The sequence below is a fragment of the Panthera tigris genome, chromosome A1, assembly GCF_018350195.1.
Source record: "Panthera tigris isolate Pti1 chromosome A1, P.tigris_Pti1_mat1.1, whole genome shotgun sequence".
NCBI lineage: Eukaryota > Metazoa > Chordata > Mammalia > Carnivora > Felidae > Panthera > Panthera tigris.
Window position 1 is genome coordinate 4,273,470 of NC_056660.1, and position 20,565 is coordinate 4,294,034.

The 20,565-nt window shown below is 43.1% G+C and overlaps 1 protein-coding gene across 6 annotated transcripts in view; it reads right to left on the reverse strand.

The window, feature by feature from the left end:
* LOC102960672 (mitochondrial intermediate peptidase) overlaps positions 1–20,565 on the reverse strand; it is a 162,892-nt gene that overhangs the window by 52,512 nt on the left and 89,815 nt on the right. For 4 of the 6 annotated variants that reach the window (XR_006216036.1, XM_042982618.1, XM_042982470.1 and 1 more), the window contains exons 15-16: positions 18,868–18,942; positions 15,926–16,045 (exon numbers count right to left, since the gene is read on the reverse strand). Coding sequence is in view for 3 of the 6 variants with exons in the window: in XM_042982618.1 (XP_042838552.1) it covers positions 15,926–16,045; positions 18,868–18,942 (195 nt within the window). In the remaining 3 variants the exon portion in view is untranslated. Of the gene's footprint in view, positions 1–4,504; positions 5,042–15,925; positions 16,046–18,865; positions 18,943–20,565 lie in introns of those variants that run through there. The other 2 variants (XR_006216046.1, XM_042982625.1) reach the window with 2 other exon arrangements.

A 20,565-nucleotide genomic window follows, 5' to 3' on the forward strand; every position in this document is an offset into this window, starting at 1 on the left:
GCTGTAGATTAAAATTATGAACTGCTTTTAGCTAACCACTCTCAGAGAAAGAAAAGACAATAAGCTTCAGAGGTACTCATCACGAGCAAATACAGGGTGTCGAAGTAATTCACGACACGGAATAAACAGCACGGTGTCGGTACTCGTTTCTTGGATCCAACCGTGTGCACTCTGGTTATGGGGGATACCGTCCCTGGGGAAGCTGGCTGGAGGGCACATGAGAACTCTGTTTGCCACTCACGAACATGTGGAATGAATATTATGAAGTTTTAATTCAAAATAAGAGGTTATTAAACATAATTAGGATTAAAGTGCCCTGTGGATTCTTAGGATCGGTGCCAGCAGACTAATCTGAGATAACTCCACCACGGTGACTGTGCTGATTCCTCACGATGGAGACAAACCCGCTCACGGCTGAATTCTCTTATTTAGAACGAGCCAGCTCAGCAGCGTCCAGCATTACTCTACTCATTTTCAATACTGTGCTTTTCTAAACTGTGGCCATCTATTATTCTCCAAAATCTTTTTGTACATTTCTTCGTTCACTTTAATTTAATCTCAACATAGGACTGGCTGAACATTTTGGAGAATATACTAAGTTTTAAGAGGGAAAACAGGTTGCAAAAAGTGGTTGTGAAACAAATGTAAACTACCGTTTGATTTATAGACCTCCACTGCTCTCGTTTAAAGGACTTAGCAGTGGGGAAGGGTTGTTTAGACTGTACTTGGGCTTAAGTGGAAAAAAGTTATTGCTGAAATTGTATAAATCATCTCAAATATTGTTTGATTTTAGCTTTTAAGAGTCTGAGTTTTCCTAAGTGTGCCGAGAAAGTTTGGTTGAGTTTTCACTCTCCATAAATCAGCAAGTATTTCAAAGCCTCCCCGAGACACATAAAAATATACACGTGTAAAAAGAATGACTACACCATCAGTAAGTTAAGGATCTGAAAATAAGGCATATTAAAGCGAGCAACGAGCTGGGTCCTCGCGTCTGTCATTATTAAATATATAAAGAGGTGGAAAAGACACCAAGATAAGCTATTCTCACACGTCAATAACCACATATGGGCACGGAGAGCAGCTAGAAGGGCGCAAAGCCACCGTAGCGCTACTCAAGCAACCAGCCGCGCCTTACCTCGGGGGGCCTCCGGCTGTCTTTCGGGAACAGGGATCACCCTCAAAAGTCACCGACAAAAGAAGGTGGCCCACACACGAGATTCCCATCTATTTTCATCTGTTACCCATCCTACGTGCAAGTGATGTGATTTTCTTCCTCAAATGCCATTTTTGATCATTTAAGTCCCTCCTTTTGAATAAAAAAGCCAACGAAGGAACGCAGTCGATGGTACTGTCGTAGTGTCGTATGGTGACAGGAGCTACACTTGTGATGAGGACAGGGTCCCGTACAAACGCGTCGAATCACTGTGTTGTCGTACACCCGAAACTAACGTAACATTCTGTGTCAACTACATCCAAATTTAAAAAAAAGTCCCCTTTCAGTGATCTCTTACTACACTCACAATACTAATAATGTTTAACATCTGTTTTGCATTTACTATGTGCCGGGCATTGGGCTAAGTGCTTTTGACAAATATTCTCTCACTCTTATGATAACCATAGTGGGTTCGATATCACCATCTTACAGATGAAGATCTGATGCTTAAGACTGGCTCTAGGCCATCTGATCCTGAAGCCTCGCACCCACCTTATTCCTGCACCGTCTCCCAGGCAGAGTCAACCTGGCCCTCCACGGGGGAGACGCCTTCACTCAGACTCCTTCCCCTACACAGAACCTCAGCTGCGGACCTCCTACTTCCTCACGGAACCTTCTCACTCCTACCTTTGTAATCTGAAGATGTGACTATCCTGTAGTATTCTTTTCTCTGACCCTCACACGCTCTGGCCTCTTTCAAATCACAGGTGAAACCTAAAACATTTCGTTAAAACCATAAACCAAACAAGTATGCTCAACTTCCCTATTATTATTCAGCATTATTTTGAAAGTTCAGCCACCGCACCAGTCAAGGACACACGGACGCATAAAAATTGGAAAGGGGCGGCAAAAATATTACTTACATGTGCTGTGGGATATGTATCTACATAAATATGTATCTATATGTATATCTATGTCTATATAGATGTAGATAAATAGATAAACATATATAGAAACATATCTGGAAAATCCCTAAAACCTGGTAAATAAGTATTGAAAACAGTCAGTTGTTCATCAAGACTGTCAGCCACAAAAGTAAAAAACGAAAATAAATAACTTCTATGTACCAATGGAGACTAGCTGGAAAAAGGTGCTGGGGGATATATAATATCCATTCACAACAGAAAAAAAAATCTTAAAACAGGAATTCATGTAATAAGATACAGGAGGGACTTCCAGTAAGAATGTTAGAAACGTGCAACACGGTGACGGGAATAGGTAGATGACGTAAATAGAGGAACAAAGGCATCTCTATTAATAAACAACCAACAACAAACACCCAAACTTCCACAAATGATTATCCAGTCTGGGCAAGAACCCCTGAAATGGAAAGCCTAGAAACAAACCTTGTCGTGCAGGAAAACTTCGCATCTCACAGAGGGCATCTTTTCAAGTCAGTAGGGAAAAACGGGTTATTCAAAAACCAACTAGAGAAACGAAAGCCGGTTCCAATCTCATCCCTTAACACTGCCACAAACTTAAACAGTCAAAGATTGAAACATGAAAAATAAAACCACAAGAGTACGAGAAGAAAATGTGGACAGAAAGTTGAATGCAGTTAGGCCAGAAAGCTCTCTTGAAGGCTGACAAAAAACTGAAAGAAAAGTCTAAAAGATTTAACTCAAAACAACATTTATTGCCATCAAGCTAAGTAACAAACATAAAACCTTCTAAGTGTTAAAAAAAATCATAAAAGAAGCTGAAAGATAAATAACAAAATGGGAGGACAAGATTATGACAAAAAGACTAAAAGGCTGACGACCCTATGAAAACGAGTAACAAAAAGATGAACGTAAAGATGGGAAAATGACAAAAATAGACAAAATCCAATTCCTACTGGATGGTAAGACACCACAGGCGAAGCTGTTGGTTTCACCGGTAATAAAAGAATTGCAAGCAGAAATAAATTAAAGTATGTATGGTCTATCAGATTGGCAAAAACTAAAATCAAATCCATAACTGGGGTCATCAAGGAAAAGCCATCTGGATTTTAACTTTGCGATGTGTACCAGAACATAAACTCTACACGTATCTTCTGGCTACGCAATTTCACCCTTAGGGATTTATTTTAAGGCTACAATAGTCAAATGGACAAGACATACGCATCCATAGTTAACTGTAGTTCTTCTACAATATCGAAAACTGGGTTCGGAACCTTGAACAAGAGCTAGGGATAGGAGTTAGGGTTCTGGGGCACAGTCTCAGAGCAAGAGGAGAAAGGGTGAATACCAGACGGAGCCTGGGAAAACACAAGGGGCGGGCATGGGGGAGGCCTCAGTTTGGCACGTAGATAGGAGTCCAGCCTACTGTCTGCTCTGCACGTAGGATCAACACATTGTGCCTGGCACACAGCAAGAAAGGCCCGTGGAAGATGATGAACAAGAATGAGCCAAGTCTAAACTACATTTTATCGAGGATTGAATTTAATCCTAGTAAAGACACCTGGGACTTCAAGGTGATCTGGGAAAGTAAGAGAATCACATTACGGACTCGGTTGCAAAGAAATCCATTCATTTTCATTTATTAATGTCCGTGTAACTTTTGTCCAGGTGAAGAACACACTTTCTCTCTCTTTTACGTTCTCTGCCATGGTACTTTCGCACAGTACCCTGCAGTGAAAAACTGCTCGGTGCTGTGAAGACGCTGGGCATCACCTCGAAAGTCATCTCTTTTAGAATGTACCTTTTCCGGGACAAGAGAGTCTGCATTCCCAACCTCCAAGATCTCTCGAAGAAGAGAGGGAAAGTATTCAGGCTCAGGTGTGGTGAATTTTATATCCAGAACTCAAGCCATGGGGAGAAGGAGCTTCTCTTCTGAACCTAATCCAGGCTCAGCCCTGCTCCTTCCTCTCAGCTGGGCTCTGAGGAAAGGAAGGGCCATATGGTCACTGACATTTCAATGGCCTTTATGTCTTCAATGGCACAGAAAGAACTGAATGAACGCCTGTGTCACTGGAAGCCAACTGAAGCTATGTGTGTCTGTGTGTGTGCGTGTCTGCCCTTCCAACTTTACAAGGAGTCTGTGCTCCTTAAAGAAAAATCGGAATGAAAAATACAAAAAGGAAATTGACACTCACCCGTAATCCGTGATTGTGATAAACAGTTGTTAATGTGAAAGCTCCCTTCGGTTTTCAAAAGACAAAAATCACACTATCTATGATTTTATTAGATGCTTTTCACTAACCTGATATTAAGAATTCTTTGTGAACGTTAACGGCTGTATATTACTTCACCGTGTGGCCTCTACGAGTCAGGATATACTAAGTGACGATGGCAGTAACATGAATCCTACCGTCTCAGTGGCTTCCAACAGCAAAGATCTGTTCCTTGAGCAGACGACACATCTCTCTCGGGTGAGCGGACTCCTCTCACGTCAGCAGCACTTAGGCACCCAGGCTTTCTGAGTCTCCACCACCCGGAAGGTCATTGGTTGCTGGGCCAACAGGGAGGAAATGTGGACAAGTGCGCAGTGGCTCTTAACTGCTGCAGCCCAGCAATGAGCCCCATCACTTCTGCTCGATTTCTTTGGCCAGATCAAGTCACGTGGCCACAACTAACTGCACAGAGCAAAGATGTGCAATTCTACCACATGTCAGAGATAGCACAGTGCTAAGTGGGCAGGCCTAATGACAAGCACAGGGTACGATACGGTTTGCTTAACCTTTCCTCCAATGTTGGACTCCAATTTCTTGTAGATGTGCTAATTATCAGGTGTCCAGCTTTATTGGGTTTTCTATGTATATCTTCAGAATAAATTCCTCAGGGCTACATTAATGGCTTTTGTAGACTTCCATGTTCTTGATCCCTCCTGCCAAACCCATTCCTCCTCCTAGAAACAAAAATAAAAATATCTACATCGGTGTATCAATACAATCACTAGTGATGTCTTTTAATAGAATATGGAGTCATATGATAAGTGAACGTGTCATTTTGCTGTTATTTCCATTTGCATACTTTTGCGCACCAAGAAAGTCAAACAATTTTTTTGTAGATCTATATTAACTATTTGCATTGTCTTCTTTTGTGACTGACTTCTATGCCTATTTTCCTTTGGGGGGAGTGTTGGGATTTTGTGGTTGTTGTTCTGCCCGTTTTTTATTTGTATTTGTATGCGCTCTTTATGCAGCAACAATATAAACCATTTGTCATTAAGTGTTGCAATTTTTGAAAACCAGTATGCTTGTCTGTGAATTTTATTCATATTTCCTGAGAGAAATTAAAATTTTTGTGGTCAAATCCATTCATCTGTATTTTCATTTGTAATTTCTTCCATCTCTTTTTAACCTACTATCCTTCTCTAAACGAAAGAGAAGATAAGAGGAGCTAAAAGGAGGCAGATAAGGGCTTATTTTTTTCTATTTAAGTGTTGGCTCCATCTGGTATTTATTTCACGACAGTAAATATGCATAAAGTGACGCAACATGTACACTACTCTTGCTTGGAACATCTTGGGTAAATTACTTAATCTTCCCTCTTCTGTCCCTATAACACAACTCCAAAGTTTGGAAAGCTTCTTAGCTTCACTACCAAAGTGAATGGGCGTCCCGGCCCCGCCCCCACGCAGAGTCCCAGGAACAAATAAACAAACAGAAACGCTGCCCGTCCATTTGCAAACTAATGTGAACCCGTGTCACATTTCCTACTCCCCGTTCATCAACTCCCAGGCTCTTCAGTGCGACTGGTTTTGAGCTTACCCCATCCAACTGCCATACATTCCAAATGAGACCACTGGTTTCCAGGACAGTGCGCTCTTATATTTCCCTCCTAACTCATTGGTTTCTCTCTTTCTTTGTTGGTCCTTCCTCATTTTCCAGCCCTTTAAATGATGGCCCAGGGCTCATCACTCCTAAGGGTGATCTCACCCAGTCCGTTGGCTTTGATATAATCTATGTGTGGATAAATGCAAATCCCTATCTCCAGCACAGACTGCTCCTCTGAACTTTGGACTTGTATATCCACCAGCCTACGTGACAACTTCTCGTTTGACTAGTGGCATCTCATACTTAGTATTCCTAAAACCGGTTTCCTGATTGCCCCAAGGACCTAGCCTTCCCACAGTCTCCTCTCCACGTTAAAGGCAACGCTTTCCTTTTGGCCACTTGGGCCAAAACCCTCGCAATCACTCTTGACTCTTCTCCCGCTCTTATACTCCAAATTCTATCTGACCTCTACCTGAAACCTTCGGATGGCTTCCTACTCATCCACATCCGAGCCAAAATGTTTACACAAAGAGGACATTCAAGCGGCCCATAAACATATGAAGAAGTGCCCGGAGTTCTTAGTCATGAGAAAAGAACACATTAAAACCACAATGTGATATGGCTCCGTACTCCCAAAGTGGCTAAAATTAAAAGGACTGACAATATCAAGTATTGGACAGGACGTGGAACAAACGGTGCATCCGAACATTGCCTGTTGGTGTGCAAACCCCGCAGAATTATTTTGAAAAACTGTTTGGCGGGAGCTGCAGTAAAGCTGAAGTATCCCCCAAATTACTCCCAGCTACATACTCAACAGACACGAATGCTTGCGTCTATCAAAAGATATATACATGAATATTCGCAGGAACTTTATTCACAATAACCCCAGAAGGGAAGTAACTCAAATGTCAGTCAATAGTGGAACACATTAGTACGTTGCGGCATATTAAAAATGGAATACTTCAAAGCAATGGAAAAGAATAGGTCACTAAACCACGCAACAAGATGCACGGATCTCGCAGACACGATGCCGTATAGAAGACGCTACACTCAAAAGAGTACCTAACACACGGTGGTACTTAGCTCAGGTTCGAAACAGGCAAAGCTGGTGGTTACCTTGTGGGGAAGGTATGTTGAAGGAATACTGACTGGCAGGTTGCAGGGGCCTCCTAGAAGCAGGTGCTGAAAACGGTGTATATCTTGACCTGGGTAGCAATGAGACAGGTATACACCGATGTAAGATTTCCTGGAGCTGTGCACTAAGATTTGTGTATCTCATGTAAGTTCCGCCTCAATAAGACGGTAACAAAACAAAACACCTTCTATTAACATTTGTCGGGCACTACCATGCACTGGTGACCTGAAGGAATCATGAACGGATAGAAATGGGCCCTGCTGCTATGTGAACGTCACTCCCCTCGGGAAGACAGAAAGTAATCAAATGACCTCGAGAAATCAGGAACCGGGATGACCGACACGCAGGGAAAGAACTGGGTTCTGTGAGGGTGGGCGACAGAGGAACCGGCGAGCTCGGGGGGAGTGACATTCCCAGCAGAGCAGAGTGAGAAGACAGGAGAACGTGCTCCAGGCAGAGGGAAGTGAGTGCCAAGAACCCGAAGCCAAAGAGGGGCTGTGTTCAGCTGGACAAGGCTGGGCTGACCAGGCCCCACAGGAACCCGTGGGCGGCAAAGGTCTTCGGCCTCTGGCTCAAGAGCAGCGAAAGGCACTGAGGGGTTTTAAGGGAAGGGGTGTTATAAGCGAATGCGCGTTTAGAAAAGATCTCCCAGATAGCTGTGTGGATTTGAGAGAGGGAAAGTCGGTAAGGGGACACTCGTTAAGAGAACTGTAACTGCCCAGGCTAGCGTCCACCCATCTGGGAGACAGGGCAGGAGGCGCGGTGAGGGAAGGTCGTCACTGAGACTGCGGATTCGATGTATCTTTATGTCTCACAGAAGCGATTTCCACTCCAGGTCAGTATGTGAGAGACAACAGGAACACCAGGGACCCCTATGGACAGAGGCGGAGGGCCGGGGGGACGGGAGCACGGCCAGGGGGACGGGAGCACAGGAGGGACGTTACACATGGACTCTTTCACGTTTTTACATCTTACGGTTTTCAGGCATGTGCATATACTCCTTCCTACTCAAAATATAATTAAAACGTAAAATTAATATCACTCAAGGGGAGCCTTCCTTACCTTACTAATGTTGCCCTTGGCTTCTCTGTTGGTCACAAGGCACAGAGGTAAAAAGGCATTGTAGCAAGCCCCTCTGGGTACTGTCATTCCATGAATAGTAGTGAGGTCCCCACGTCCTGCTCACAGCTCATATTTGCCATGGATGAGAACATAATTTACTTAGAGAATCACCAGAGAAGCCACTTCCTGAAATGTAAACTGCCTAAAATCTAAAAGACACGTGTGCATCATTTAAAATATACAGTTTACTTGGTATAGGAAAAACTCCTAATATCCTGGATTTTCATTTCATTATATCTAACCCATGTAAATTTGCAGGGGGGTCAAAAAAAACAAAAAAAGTATAGCTCTATTCGTGAAAACCAAGACAGAAATGAAAGCCGGTGACTTGGCCCAAAGAGCTCTATTATAAAAACAACCCGGGTAGTCCTATAATTTCCCCGTGTTTTAAATCAGTGAAATCTAGAGTTGCAGCTGTCCCACAGACTGAAACCATATAAATTTTTAGAAAATGAGTCAATCATGAGATTAAAGTTTCAATTTATAACACTTCTGTGTTTTAGTTACAAAGTCGTAAATAAATCCAGCATGACAGAGAAGGTAAATATTTTCTCAGTTGTTTATGCAGCCAAAGAGGAAAGGAATTTAACATGCAATTAACTACTTAGGTTTTTTTTAGATACGCACCACATGGTCTTTGTATTCCAGATAAGCAAAAAATAAATATTGTTTTGTTTAACATTTGCTTAGCAACAACAAATACTCCAAACTAGTGTGATACCTGGCTGATACCTTCACTTTCTGGAACTGTTTTTCCACTTGCAAAAGAGGTAGCGCGTAAGAAAAGGGAGGAAATGGAACTGCTTCCCCAGGAAGAAGAAGAAAAAAAAACTAAATAGGAGGAATGAAGATTTTTATTAAATAAATGAGGTTGAAGTCTCTGGAGACAGAATGATGAACTTTCAACCACTCGGGGGCTCTACTTCTATTGTTTTCAGGCAGTATTTTTTTTTTCCCCACATTAAAAAAAAGAGACGTTTATGCCATTCTTTAAACCAACCTCTGAACAGGTGTGAGGTTAAGAACAGGTCGAAAGCAGACCTCAGATTTCTCAATAACGCCTCCCATATGATCAGTTTCTCTTATCGGCCTTACTTTAAAAGTAACTGGGAAAAAATGTGACTGCCATTTTAATCGAGATGGTAGAAATCGCTTACGAGGGCTATTATTTCTTACCGTCATGATTTACCAATTTTTCTAAAAATTAAAGCTTTTAAAATAAAATCATGAACACGTGAGTCTATGTGAGGTCACTAAGCTGTAATATAATTTTAAATTAAAATTATGTAATCTCCTCTGGAAACTTCTGAAGTATACACTTAAAATTGGACATTTTTAAACATGATTTTTAATCTGAACGCACAAGTGTCAGCTATCCACAGGGATTTCTACACAAATATACCGACTCACTCACTTACTTATTTTGAAGAAAGAAGCCCTTGGAGTCTGCCTATCAAGTAAACAGGAAAGAGAATGAACTCTAATGGCAATAAATCAGTCTTCACACCCAAACCGTGTGTAGCAAGGCCGTTTTCTCATTGTGTTTCTGCTTATTTTTCTTCTTTTTGAGACTTAAAAAAAAAAAAAAACTCCATACAGTAAAATAAACACGGTAAAAGGACTCTCAAAATCTCTCTGCACTCTCCCACTGTGTCGATTCCATGTCCTTCCACATGGTTAACAGGTCAGTTTGAAAGTTTGTCTGGGATGAGCCCGCTGTGCAAACAAGTGGGTTTACCACTGGTTGCACACCATCTCCCAACTGGTAAATTACACGTTACTTTCCTTTCCAGGTATTGTCATGACATCAGCAATGTCAGGGTAAGAATCGCTCTAGAAATTGAGCAATTTCAGGAAGGGAAGCCCTCAAGTTACACATAAACTGTATGCTAAAAGTTCATTTATTAGCCTGTTTATTTGGGAATGCAGAACACACACCCAAAATAGATGTTCTATAAAGCATGTTCTAAGCTACTACAGTCAACGTAACCCTAAAATAATAGAAAAGAGCAGAGCGTTATACTGTTTTAATAGTAGCAGAAACGGAAAATAGTACGTTTAAAATTTTGGTTTTTGCTGGTACTTGAAAAAAAGCTGTTCGGGGTGGGGGGGGGGGTCTGGGTGGCTCAGTCGGTTAAGCGTATGACTTCAGCTCAGGGCACTGTCCCACAGGTCATGAGTTCCAGCCCGGCATCGGGCTCTGTGCTGACAACTCAGAGCCTGGAGCCTGCTTTGGATTCTGTGTCTCCCTCTCTCTATGGCCCTCCTCCTCCACTTGTGCTCTGTCTCTCTCTCTCTCAAAAATAAACAAACATTAGAAAAAAAAAAAGCTGCTCCAATTAGAAGACCTTATCCAACCGCACTGGCTGATCCACTGTGTGCCCACTGCTTAAATATTCCCCTCAGTTGTCTTCTAAATTTCCCTTCATCTTACTCAGCAAATTCTCCCTGCTCAGTGCAGTCTGTGATCATAGCTTATAGCTCCATCTGTATCTGTATCTGTATTTTAACTAAAAAATAATTTTAACTAAAACTAATTTTAACCAATTTTTTTTTTTTTTTTTTTTTTTTTTTTTTAGAAAGAGAGAGTGCAAGCAGGGGAGGGGCAAAGAGAAACGGAGAATTTCAAGCAGGCTCTGTGCTGTCAGTGCAGAGCCCGACATGGGACTAGAACTCATTAAACTATGAGAAAATGACCTGAGCCAAAATCAAGAGTTGGACACTTAACTGAGCCACCCAGGCACCCCCCTAAATTTTTTTTTAGAGAGAGAGAGAGAGAGAGCATGAGCAGAGGAGAGGGGCAGAGGGAGGGAGAGGGAGACAGAGAGGGAGGGGGGAGGGAGGGAGAGAGTCAGGAGGGGAGGGGGAAGAGAGACAGAGAGAGAGAGGGAGGGAGGGAGGGAGGGAGGGAGGGAGTGAGGGGAGGGAATATCTTAGGCTCCACGGTCAGCATGGAGCCTGATATGGGACTCGATCCCTCGACCCTGGGATCATGACCTGAACCAAAATCAAGAGTTGGATGCTCAACCGACTGAGCCACCCAGGCGTCCCTTCTTTTCACATTCTTTGTTGGCGTTTGTTCTAACAAGAATAATGAGCGGATATCAACATGTCATTCAATCCCAGTAAGTGCTTTCCTAGAATAAGTCTTGTATATTTTAGCTTTATTCAAGATAGCAAACTTTAAATTATGAATGGACAAGAAAGACAATCTCCTCAGATATACTTATTGTGACGTTTTCAGGTGCTCAGGACTTTCTTATTCTGTACTCATCACTGTTTTCAACATGAGGTGGTAAAGGACAAAGAAGGCCTCACTGGCGGCAAGATTTATTCAGAGAATTCTTTTATTCCCAGGATAGCTGCGTGTGAGACACGGCTTCACCAACAAAGTCCACAAAGGTAGTTCAACCGAGCGAGATACAAATGAGTCGTTAACAAATCTTGGAAAACTGCGGTCTGTCAGCAGAGTCCGTTGTTCATGCTTTGAACTTGAAAAATACTCACAAGGACAGAACCGAACGGTCACAAGGCTAGAGATAGGTTTTGACCCAGACGCTCCCAGACATGACTGCCTCTCAACTGCTTCAGAGGGATGAGAGACAGTGTAAAAACATAAACTTGGAATCCTATAAAAATAAAAATGCAGCATCTTCCACTCTCTGAGTAAATAATGGAGGTGATACACAATCATCTAGGAACAGAATGTTCTGAGAAGAGATGGTCATTAATATCAAAACCAAACATCAGGCTCCAAATAGAATAAAAGCGGTAACGGTACAAGACTAGCCCGTTGGATACGCTGTAAAACTGCTCTGTTTACAACCAGCTTTTGGGCCCCTAGCAAACTACTGTTAGAATAGCAAGAAAATTACAAATTACATTTCTCTATACATTATATACAGCACTAGAGCTAGGTCATAAGTATCAATAAATTGCTGATGTAATAAGTCTGTTCACTCGAAAAATAAGCACCCGTTATTTATTGCGGGATACGGATGGAGCTGCCCGTGTTCAATAATCGCGTATCAGAAGAGCAGAGTTTGCCAAAACATGATCTACACGGGGCTGATGTCTAGAAATGAACCAGGCAGAGTTCTTTGGTCATTAGTAAGCTTTCAAACAAAGCACGAGAGACTCAATGTTCATTAGCACATCACAGATCCTGAGAAGCCCGCTCGACATTATTTAAACAAGTATTCCTCAAACGTAGCTGATGGGACACTTTATTCTCAAGGTATTAATGCGCTTGGAGAGACACTAATACAGACACATACATAATCACCGTCTAAAAGTTTAGGCCACATTACATGCATATAATCTGTGCAGTTCTATCAACATTATGAATACTCTGTAGGTTGGTGTTCAAATTACATTCTCCTGTTCTCATGGTTTCATTGGAGGGAACAAAAGGATTCACTGCAGAGAAACATCCCTAGAGATAAGTTTGTAGGGAAACCATCCCTCTTCCAGCCTGCATGGCGGGATGCTCTCAAGTCCCCCTCCCGGGTCAATGCTCGTGACGAACTCACACTCATTCTCCACCCCCTGACCTCCGCGTCCAGCCGACCACTGCGCCTCATGGAGCCTGCCTTCTACACTGTTCTCACACCCAGTTCAATCTTTCCACCTCCACAGCTACTTCCCTGGTGCGAGCTACCCGCTCTACCCCAGCACCTGAATAATTTCCCAACTGTTCTCCCTAAATCCATTCTTCACCACATATGGCGCAGCCAAAATAACCTCTTAACGTAGAGAAATCTTTTCCACGTACCAGTTTTCTACTATTTCTATAAACTAAGATAAGGAGAATGACAAAACTATCAAGGTTATATGCACTATCAGTTTAAGAAACAAGACACTTCCAGGCGTGTATAATCCCATTCCTTGATCCTTGATTCCTTGATTCCTTGGTGAGCACCCTCTGAATCTTGTGTTTACTGTTCCTTCACTTTTCGTTAGAGTTTTACTGCGTATGTGTTTACCTGTGAGAAGTCCATCATCTGTGCCCCTCAGTTTCAGCTGCATGAATTCCAGACAATGAATATGGCACAGATTATTTATCCATTTTTTCCACTGACAGTCACTTGGGTTCTTTCCTGAATCCCACCTCTTTCTTTTTTTGCCACTTTTACAAACAGTGCTGTTATAAACCTTCCAGTTATTATTTTTTTATGTTTCGAGGTTTTTGTTTTTTTTAACGATGATTTATTTTTGAGAGAGAGACAGAGCACGAGTGGGGGAGGGGCAGAGAGAGAGGGAGACACAGAATCCGAAGCAGGCTCCAGGCCCCGAGCTGTCAGCACAGAGCCCGATGCGGGGCTCGAGCCCACGAGCCGTGAGATCATGACCTGAGCCGACGTCAGATGCCCAACCGACTGAGCCACCCAGGCACCCTTAATGTTCCAAGTTTTTATTAAATTCTAGTTAGTTAACAGGAGTAGAATTTAGTGATTCATCACTTACATATAACACCCAGTGCTCATCACAAGTGCCCTCCTTAATGTCCATCAGCCATTTAGCCCCTCCTCCTCCCACCTCACCTCCAGCAACTCTCAGTTTGTTCTCTATAGTTAAGAGTATCTTTGGGGCACCTGGGTGGCTCAGTCAGTTGAGTGTCTGACTCTAGGTATCGGGTCAGATCATGACCTCATGGTTTGTCGGATTCTCTCTCTCTCCTTCTGTCCCTTTCCCTTGCTCATGTTCTCTCCCTGTCTAAAATAAAATTTAAAAACAAAACAAAACACAAACAAACAAACAAACAAAATACAATGTACTCAAAGAGCCATAGCTACTGCCAATGAACAAGGGAGACAATCCCAGTGAAGAGATAAGTCTCTGTATTTTCTCAAAAGGAAGTAGGACAAGGATAGTGAGCTTAATAACATCATCCTTTCTTTTAAATTCAAACAATTTACTGATAGTTGATTCAGAATTTGTTTGCCACTGTTACTTCATCTTTGTATATTTCATTATTACGCAGAGGAATCTGGACGGTAGGAAGTTTGGGTTCTCTTCTAAGGACAGGTACAGCTACGTCACCATACAACTGGAGATAAAGAAAGGCAGAGGAAGCAGCTCGGCCAAGCTCAAGTTCTGCAGCTTTAGAAAGCTTCCCGCTTCCTCCTAATTTTTGCCTTCCTATGATTTAATCACTTACCGATCACGTTATAACTACATGGAGTTCACATCACATCTATCTGTAAACTAAGCAAAGAATAGGGCGCCTGGGTGGCTCAGTCGGTTAAGCATCTGACTCTTGGTTTCAGCTCAGGTCATGATCTCACGGTTCATGAGTTCAAGACCAGTGTTGGGCTCCGAGCTGCTGACAGTGCAAAGCCTGCTTAGGATTCTCTCTCTCTCTCTCTTTCCCTCCCTCCCTCCCTCCCTCTCTCCCCCTCACCCCCACCGTCTCTGCCCCTCCCCTGCTTGTGCACACTCTGTTTCAAAATAAACAAACTATTAAAAATAAATAAAACTAAGCAAAGACTAAAAAATGAGCACAAAAAACACACGAGCACAACAGCACATGAATCAGGCAGTGTTCTGCAAACTGGAAAAAGCTATTAAATCTAGGCAACTGTTATGGTTTGTTCCACTGATGAATATTCCCATTGCCACAAATTTTCACTAACACAGACAATCCAGGGCTCAGTAATACACAGCATTAGAACGGTAAATTACACATAAAGTCAAAAACAGGTACATAATATGCCTAGCATTATATACTGGAGCAGATGATTAAGCGTCCAGATGACCAAAACTATTGATAAGAAGTACTATGATGATAAAATACGCTATTACTTTACTTGTGTGGTAAATTCGAACTATTCCAATGTATGTTTGAGTGTCAGGACCTGAACATCCCCTGGACAATTACGGTTCACTGACGAGCCTCTTAGCACGGGTGCTGGCACCCAATACTGTAACAACACGTGTTCGGCATTGTACAGATCACAGAGCGCCTCCAAATGTGCTCTCTATCAGACTGGCTAAGCGGGGACGATCTAAACCAGGCCCTCCCGGCAGCCACCGCCCTACCTAGTCAGGGCAGCCCGCCTGAGGACGAAATGAACCCCAAGAAGGACAAGCCTGAGAAATGGAAAGAAAGAGAAACTTTTCGAACGGTATTTTGTAAGCACTAACCAGATCCAACCTACCTGAAACCAGATATACCCTTGTATCTTTCAGTGATGAGATTGCATAAACCCTCTTTTCTGCCTAAGCACTATGAGAGTGAAATCAGAGGTTCTCTTGCAAAGCAGCCAGCTGGAGTCTGGCACCGCGTTCTCAATAAATGGTAACAATGCCCCTGCCTTCTATGCTGACAGACCACACTAAATGAGAGAAGATACGCAAAACTTCTATCATAATCCCTATAAATGTCAATTCCCTTTGCAGTGAAAGTGATTAGGGGCTGATAATCACATTCGTCTCATATCGCTAACCGTTCTTCTCATTGTAGGAAAATGACAAAAAAGAACTATAGACTAACTCCAATGACCTTTTTCACCGCTTACCTTCCCAGGCATCCAGAAACACATTGCTAGCAGGAAGAAAATAAGCATTATCAATGGATGGCTAGAGATATTAAATGAGCCAGGCAACTGCTAGCATTTGCCCCATACAAAACCTCGGCATAAATGTAGCGATTTCAGGTTCTGCAAGGGGTAAGGGACCACAACCTACTCCCTCTGACGGAGACACTTGCTGAACCATTCGACAGCACACGGCAGGATCAAAATGCGAGACTCACGGTATTTGGAACGTATGGTAAGCCATAAAATTTCTCCTGGGTTTCCCTGAGAATGTCTGTGGTCGATGCCGTCAGGGGGTGCTTCCCATGGTAGATCTGATCCAGGGCGGCATAAAAGACCTAAGAAAGATGAAAACGTCCACTTAGTTCTGGCAGTCCAGCCTTACATCTAAGACGCAATGGGCCAAAGGTGTTAGAAGTGTACCAGAATAAGAAGTACATGTAAGTTACGTATACGTAACATTCACAAATATAAACGTATATGGCTTGAAATGTAATTTGAACCACAATTCAGACCATGCTAATGATGAAAAGGAAAGCTGTCAACCTTTTCGTGATGAAGGATATTAAAATTTTTTGAACTGTATCTATAAGGTACTCTTTACATACAACGGAGTAAATTAAATTTGTGACCACAAAACTGGAAGTTGGCCCATTGATGTCTATAGATATACGCAAAGTATATAGTTGGAAATAGGAGAAAAATAATGAAGTTACAACTTGTGACCCTCTGGATCTAATACATCCTGCGTGGTCTCTTCCTGGAATCCTGATACATCTGAAATGAGAGAAATGAAATGGTCCGAATCCACGTTTTGTGACGAGAAGGGACGGAACGTTAAACAGATGGGGCGAGGTGAAGGAAGAACGACTCTCTTGCGACGGGTGAGTAGGGACGTTACAAAGAATTCTGGCGCAGCTGTTGGGGAGTCTGGAGCCCGGGTCCAGCCAGCTCCCACACCTGGTGGCAGCAGATACCAAGAAAACAGCTGCTGTGCACGGGCGGTTCTGGCCGACGAGGTGACCGGGAGAGAAGGCTCCCTCACCTCTGAGTGGAGGACACGGGCCATCGAAACACGACAGGAGAAGAAAGCGTTAGTTTGCACGTGAAATCGGCAGCTCACAAAGTTCCGAAAAGCTAAACCTCACGTAGAAAACCTAACTTAAAGATAAAAGTGCTTTCTCCCCGGGACATCTGGCTCGAATACTAGTGTTTGCGTGGAGTTCACCTGAAGCAAGAAAGTAGAAAAGGCTTGATTTTAAAGGAAAAATTCTGACACGCAATTACGTTTCTGATATGTATCTTTCTGACTTGAAAACGGAATGTGCAGAGAATGTGCAGCTGTTGACTTAAAAGAACTGAGGATTAGTTTGGATAAAAGAAAAAATTTAAGTGACCTCCAGCTTTTGGCTCCCTCTAGATATAGAATTATGGTTCCAAATTACAAGTCAAGCTTAAACCTCCCCTAGAAAAATATAGACATCTCCTAAATATAAATATTGCTTCACTCTAAGTGGTAATCTAAGCATATAGCTAACTACAGCTTTTTCAATTCCATATTCTATAATGAGTAATCATGCAGAGAGAAATCAGAGGAGCCTAAATTACTCACCCACGTCTTGTCCATATTCCAACAGAATAAATTATCAGGAATCGAAAGTTAAATTCTAACCTCCACTAAGGTGTGAGGGGTTTTTTTTCGGCCTCAATCTACAAACAAATCTGAATTCAGAAGGTTCATTCCTACAGCTATGCCTTCCACACGCGAAAGGCGTAAGTACGGAACGACTTTTTTTAATGACAAAAGCAGAGCAAAATAAACGCGACGCGCGTGTGTCTCACCCTCACCTGCTGCTCACCAAACAATTTGAGAGTGATGAGTCTACCTGCCTACCCAGCGAGTCATGCTCTCCTGGGACCAAGAACCTCAGAGCCACAGAAAAAACAGGAGCCCATTTTTAAAACAATGCGCAACAGAAAAAAAAAAAAAAAAAAAAAAAGAAAGAAAATTGCAATTTTCAGAACACTTTGTATGCCTCCCTAGACACCAGACCCAGTTCATTTCCTTTCCAGCCTCGTGTGTCTGCGGCGTGCAAGGGGACTGCTGCGGGACAGGAAAGCCTGCAGGGGCAGCTGTCTGGCAAGCACTTGCCTCCCTCTCTTCTCTCTCTCTTCCTCTGCGTCTCTCGGTGGGGGGTACTCTCTTTGGAGGGTGGAAGGAGGGAACGGTTGGTTTTCCTTTTGAAAGAAAACCCTTGGAACAACTACTCAGAAAGAAAGCCACAAGGGCAGAGCTTCCATTATAGATATCGGCAAATCAAAAGACTTGAAGTTGAGTAACGCAGAAATTTTCAAATAACTTGAAAATGTTTCGAATAACGCAGAAATCCTTTTAAAATTGTACTGCTAGGCATGGGCATTAAATAACGTAAGTTCGAGTGTAAGGCCGTGGTTTTCTCGATAGCATGCATTTTCTTCGAATGTATATTTGAAAGTGCAACATAAACAGAGTTCGTAAAGGCTGAATTCTACGAAGCCATAAAGCAATTAAATGGTGCCCGCACTTTGAAATAGGTAGCTGGACCATTATAAAAGCGAACACTGCCTGACATGAAAGACGGGTGTTTGGGCTGTGTTTATAGAATTCTCCAGATCTGATGAAGAGCAAGAATGCGATAAACAATCTGAGCAATTAAAGTAACCTGAACATCTGGTATCGTGTAGACCTGACATCCAGATGGTTCGTAAAAGTTTTCTAGTCTCTATCTGGAAACCGAGAAGACTGCCTTTGAATATTATCTAAAACTAACAATCCTCACTGTTTAAACTTCACGTCAAAACCACAAATTTTTAAAAAGACAAAGTGACTAAAAACCTAACTTGCAGGCTGAAATGTAGGAGTTAGAAGAAGTCCCGTGACTCCTCCGAGGTTTGACTTTCCCGGCTGAAAACCTGGAAATAAACGTATTCAACGTCCATTTCCCAAGGACAGCGCGAGGCCCGAATGAGTCGGTTTTGGTCAAGTTCTTTGAAGTCAGGTGGAAGATGTGTTAGAAGCATAATCATTATAATCAAGGTGGAGCGTTGGCAAGAACTTAAAGTTACATATTTATTCTGAATAACCGCTCTGGAAAACGTGAGAACAAAGGTACATACATACCTGAAGTTGCATATCGGCTGCAGCACCCACCTTTTTGGACTCACAAAGCCGAGACACCATATTTTTGGGCAGCGACTTGAAAAACAAAAGAACACGTGTGTGAGTCAACTGCTTCCTAAGTCACCGCACTGGCTGCTTATCAGGCAAGAGAGTTAAGGATGGCATCAGACGCAAAAATTCATAGAATTTAATCGCAGTGACTGTCAAATTAAGGTCTGTACGTGCAAAGACAGCACCGTAGGCAAAGAGCGTGGTAGCGTCGACCTCTAAACGTCTATTGAAAGCCTTAGTAAAAGTTAACGCTTTTTCTGTACCGCTGTTACCGGTGGAAGCCTGTCCAAGTGCTCTGTTGGCTCTTAAGTGCATATAATAACAGATGACAGGAATAAAAGAGTGAGGTGTCAAAAAACAGACGACAATTCTTGGGTGTCAGCCTGCAGTGAAGCTGACTGGCTGTCCCAACAAAGGACCATGACAGTGAATTGCACATTCTCTTCTTTTCCAGCCTTGAGACAGGTGCAGAACTTGGAAGCTCAGTGGCATGGCCCTGTCTGCTTTGGGGCTTCCTGCCTGAGACCGATTAGGCCTCATCACACAGCACCACACACACTCACGTAGAAATAAAATAACGATCTGGTCGAGGAAGCACGTCGGTCAACTGACTCTACTTGAAAGTCACTAATACTGACGTTTCCTGAGAAAGGTGACCACTCTGTGCAACTCTACTTATAATCTAAATGACGCGAAAAGCCTCCCTACAGAGAAACACATCAGGGAGGCACAAGGCGGGTTAGCAGCACTCCAGCTGTGCACATGAACCACCGAAGGAGGACACTGGGAGCGGTCTGCTGGCAGGGGCACCGGGCACGGCGATGTAGGTGTGTGTATCTCCTCGGAGTGCCCGCCCCACAGCAGATGCTCAGTAAATCTTTCCGGAAGAAATGAACGAACACGAGAACAATCGTTTAAAAGGGCTCCTTGAGTGCAAGACTACACCAGGACGTGACGGAGGCTCAGACAACAAAGCCTGTTCTCTCCTCTTTCTGTTTGGCCGTAAGAAAGGCAAACGAGGCAAAAGAAAGAAAAGAAAAAAGGAAAGTTTAAGGCTCTATAGTACACATTCCAGGGCAGGTGAAAGGCCTGGGGCTTTCTCACACCAGGGGCGGCCATCCTGAGTGAAACAAAAATTTCCTCAGACGGGATTTGAAAAGGTCAAGCCTTAGTTAAGTCATCTATGCCAAGAACTCGTACCAGGACGTTCAGGTTTCCCTAAACCCCTACTTTACGTGATACCTTCCGCTGACGGGACTCGCGCTACACTTGGGTTTTTTATGACTCACAAAGCTTTAAGAGTTTTGTTTCCATTCTCGAAAAGTCTGTGTGGCAGGATGGCATTTTCTCATTTACCCAAAAATGAAGAGTACTGTGGACGAGCACTGTATCAGGCATCGGGGACACAAAAGGGCCACCAGACAGGGCCCCGGCCCCGCGAGCTTCACAAGCTGGCATTACCCACGTAGGCACAATTTTTAGGAGTCACCGACTGTTGTGAGTGCAAAGATGGAAAGGCATGCAGGTCGGTGTGAGAAAACAGCGCAGACAGGCTTAGATGAGGGACTCACGTAGAAGTGCAATGTGCAAAACGAACGGGCATTAACGAGACAAGGGATGGGCGGCCGGGAGCAAGGAGCATCCCAG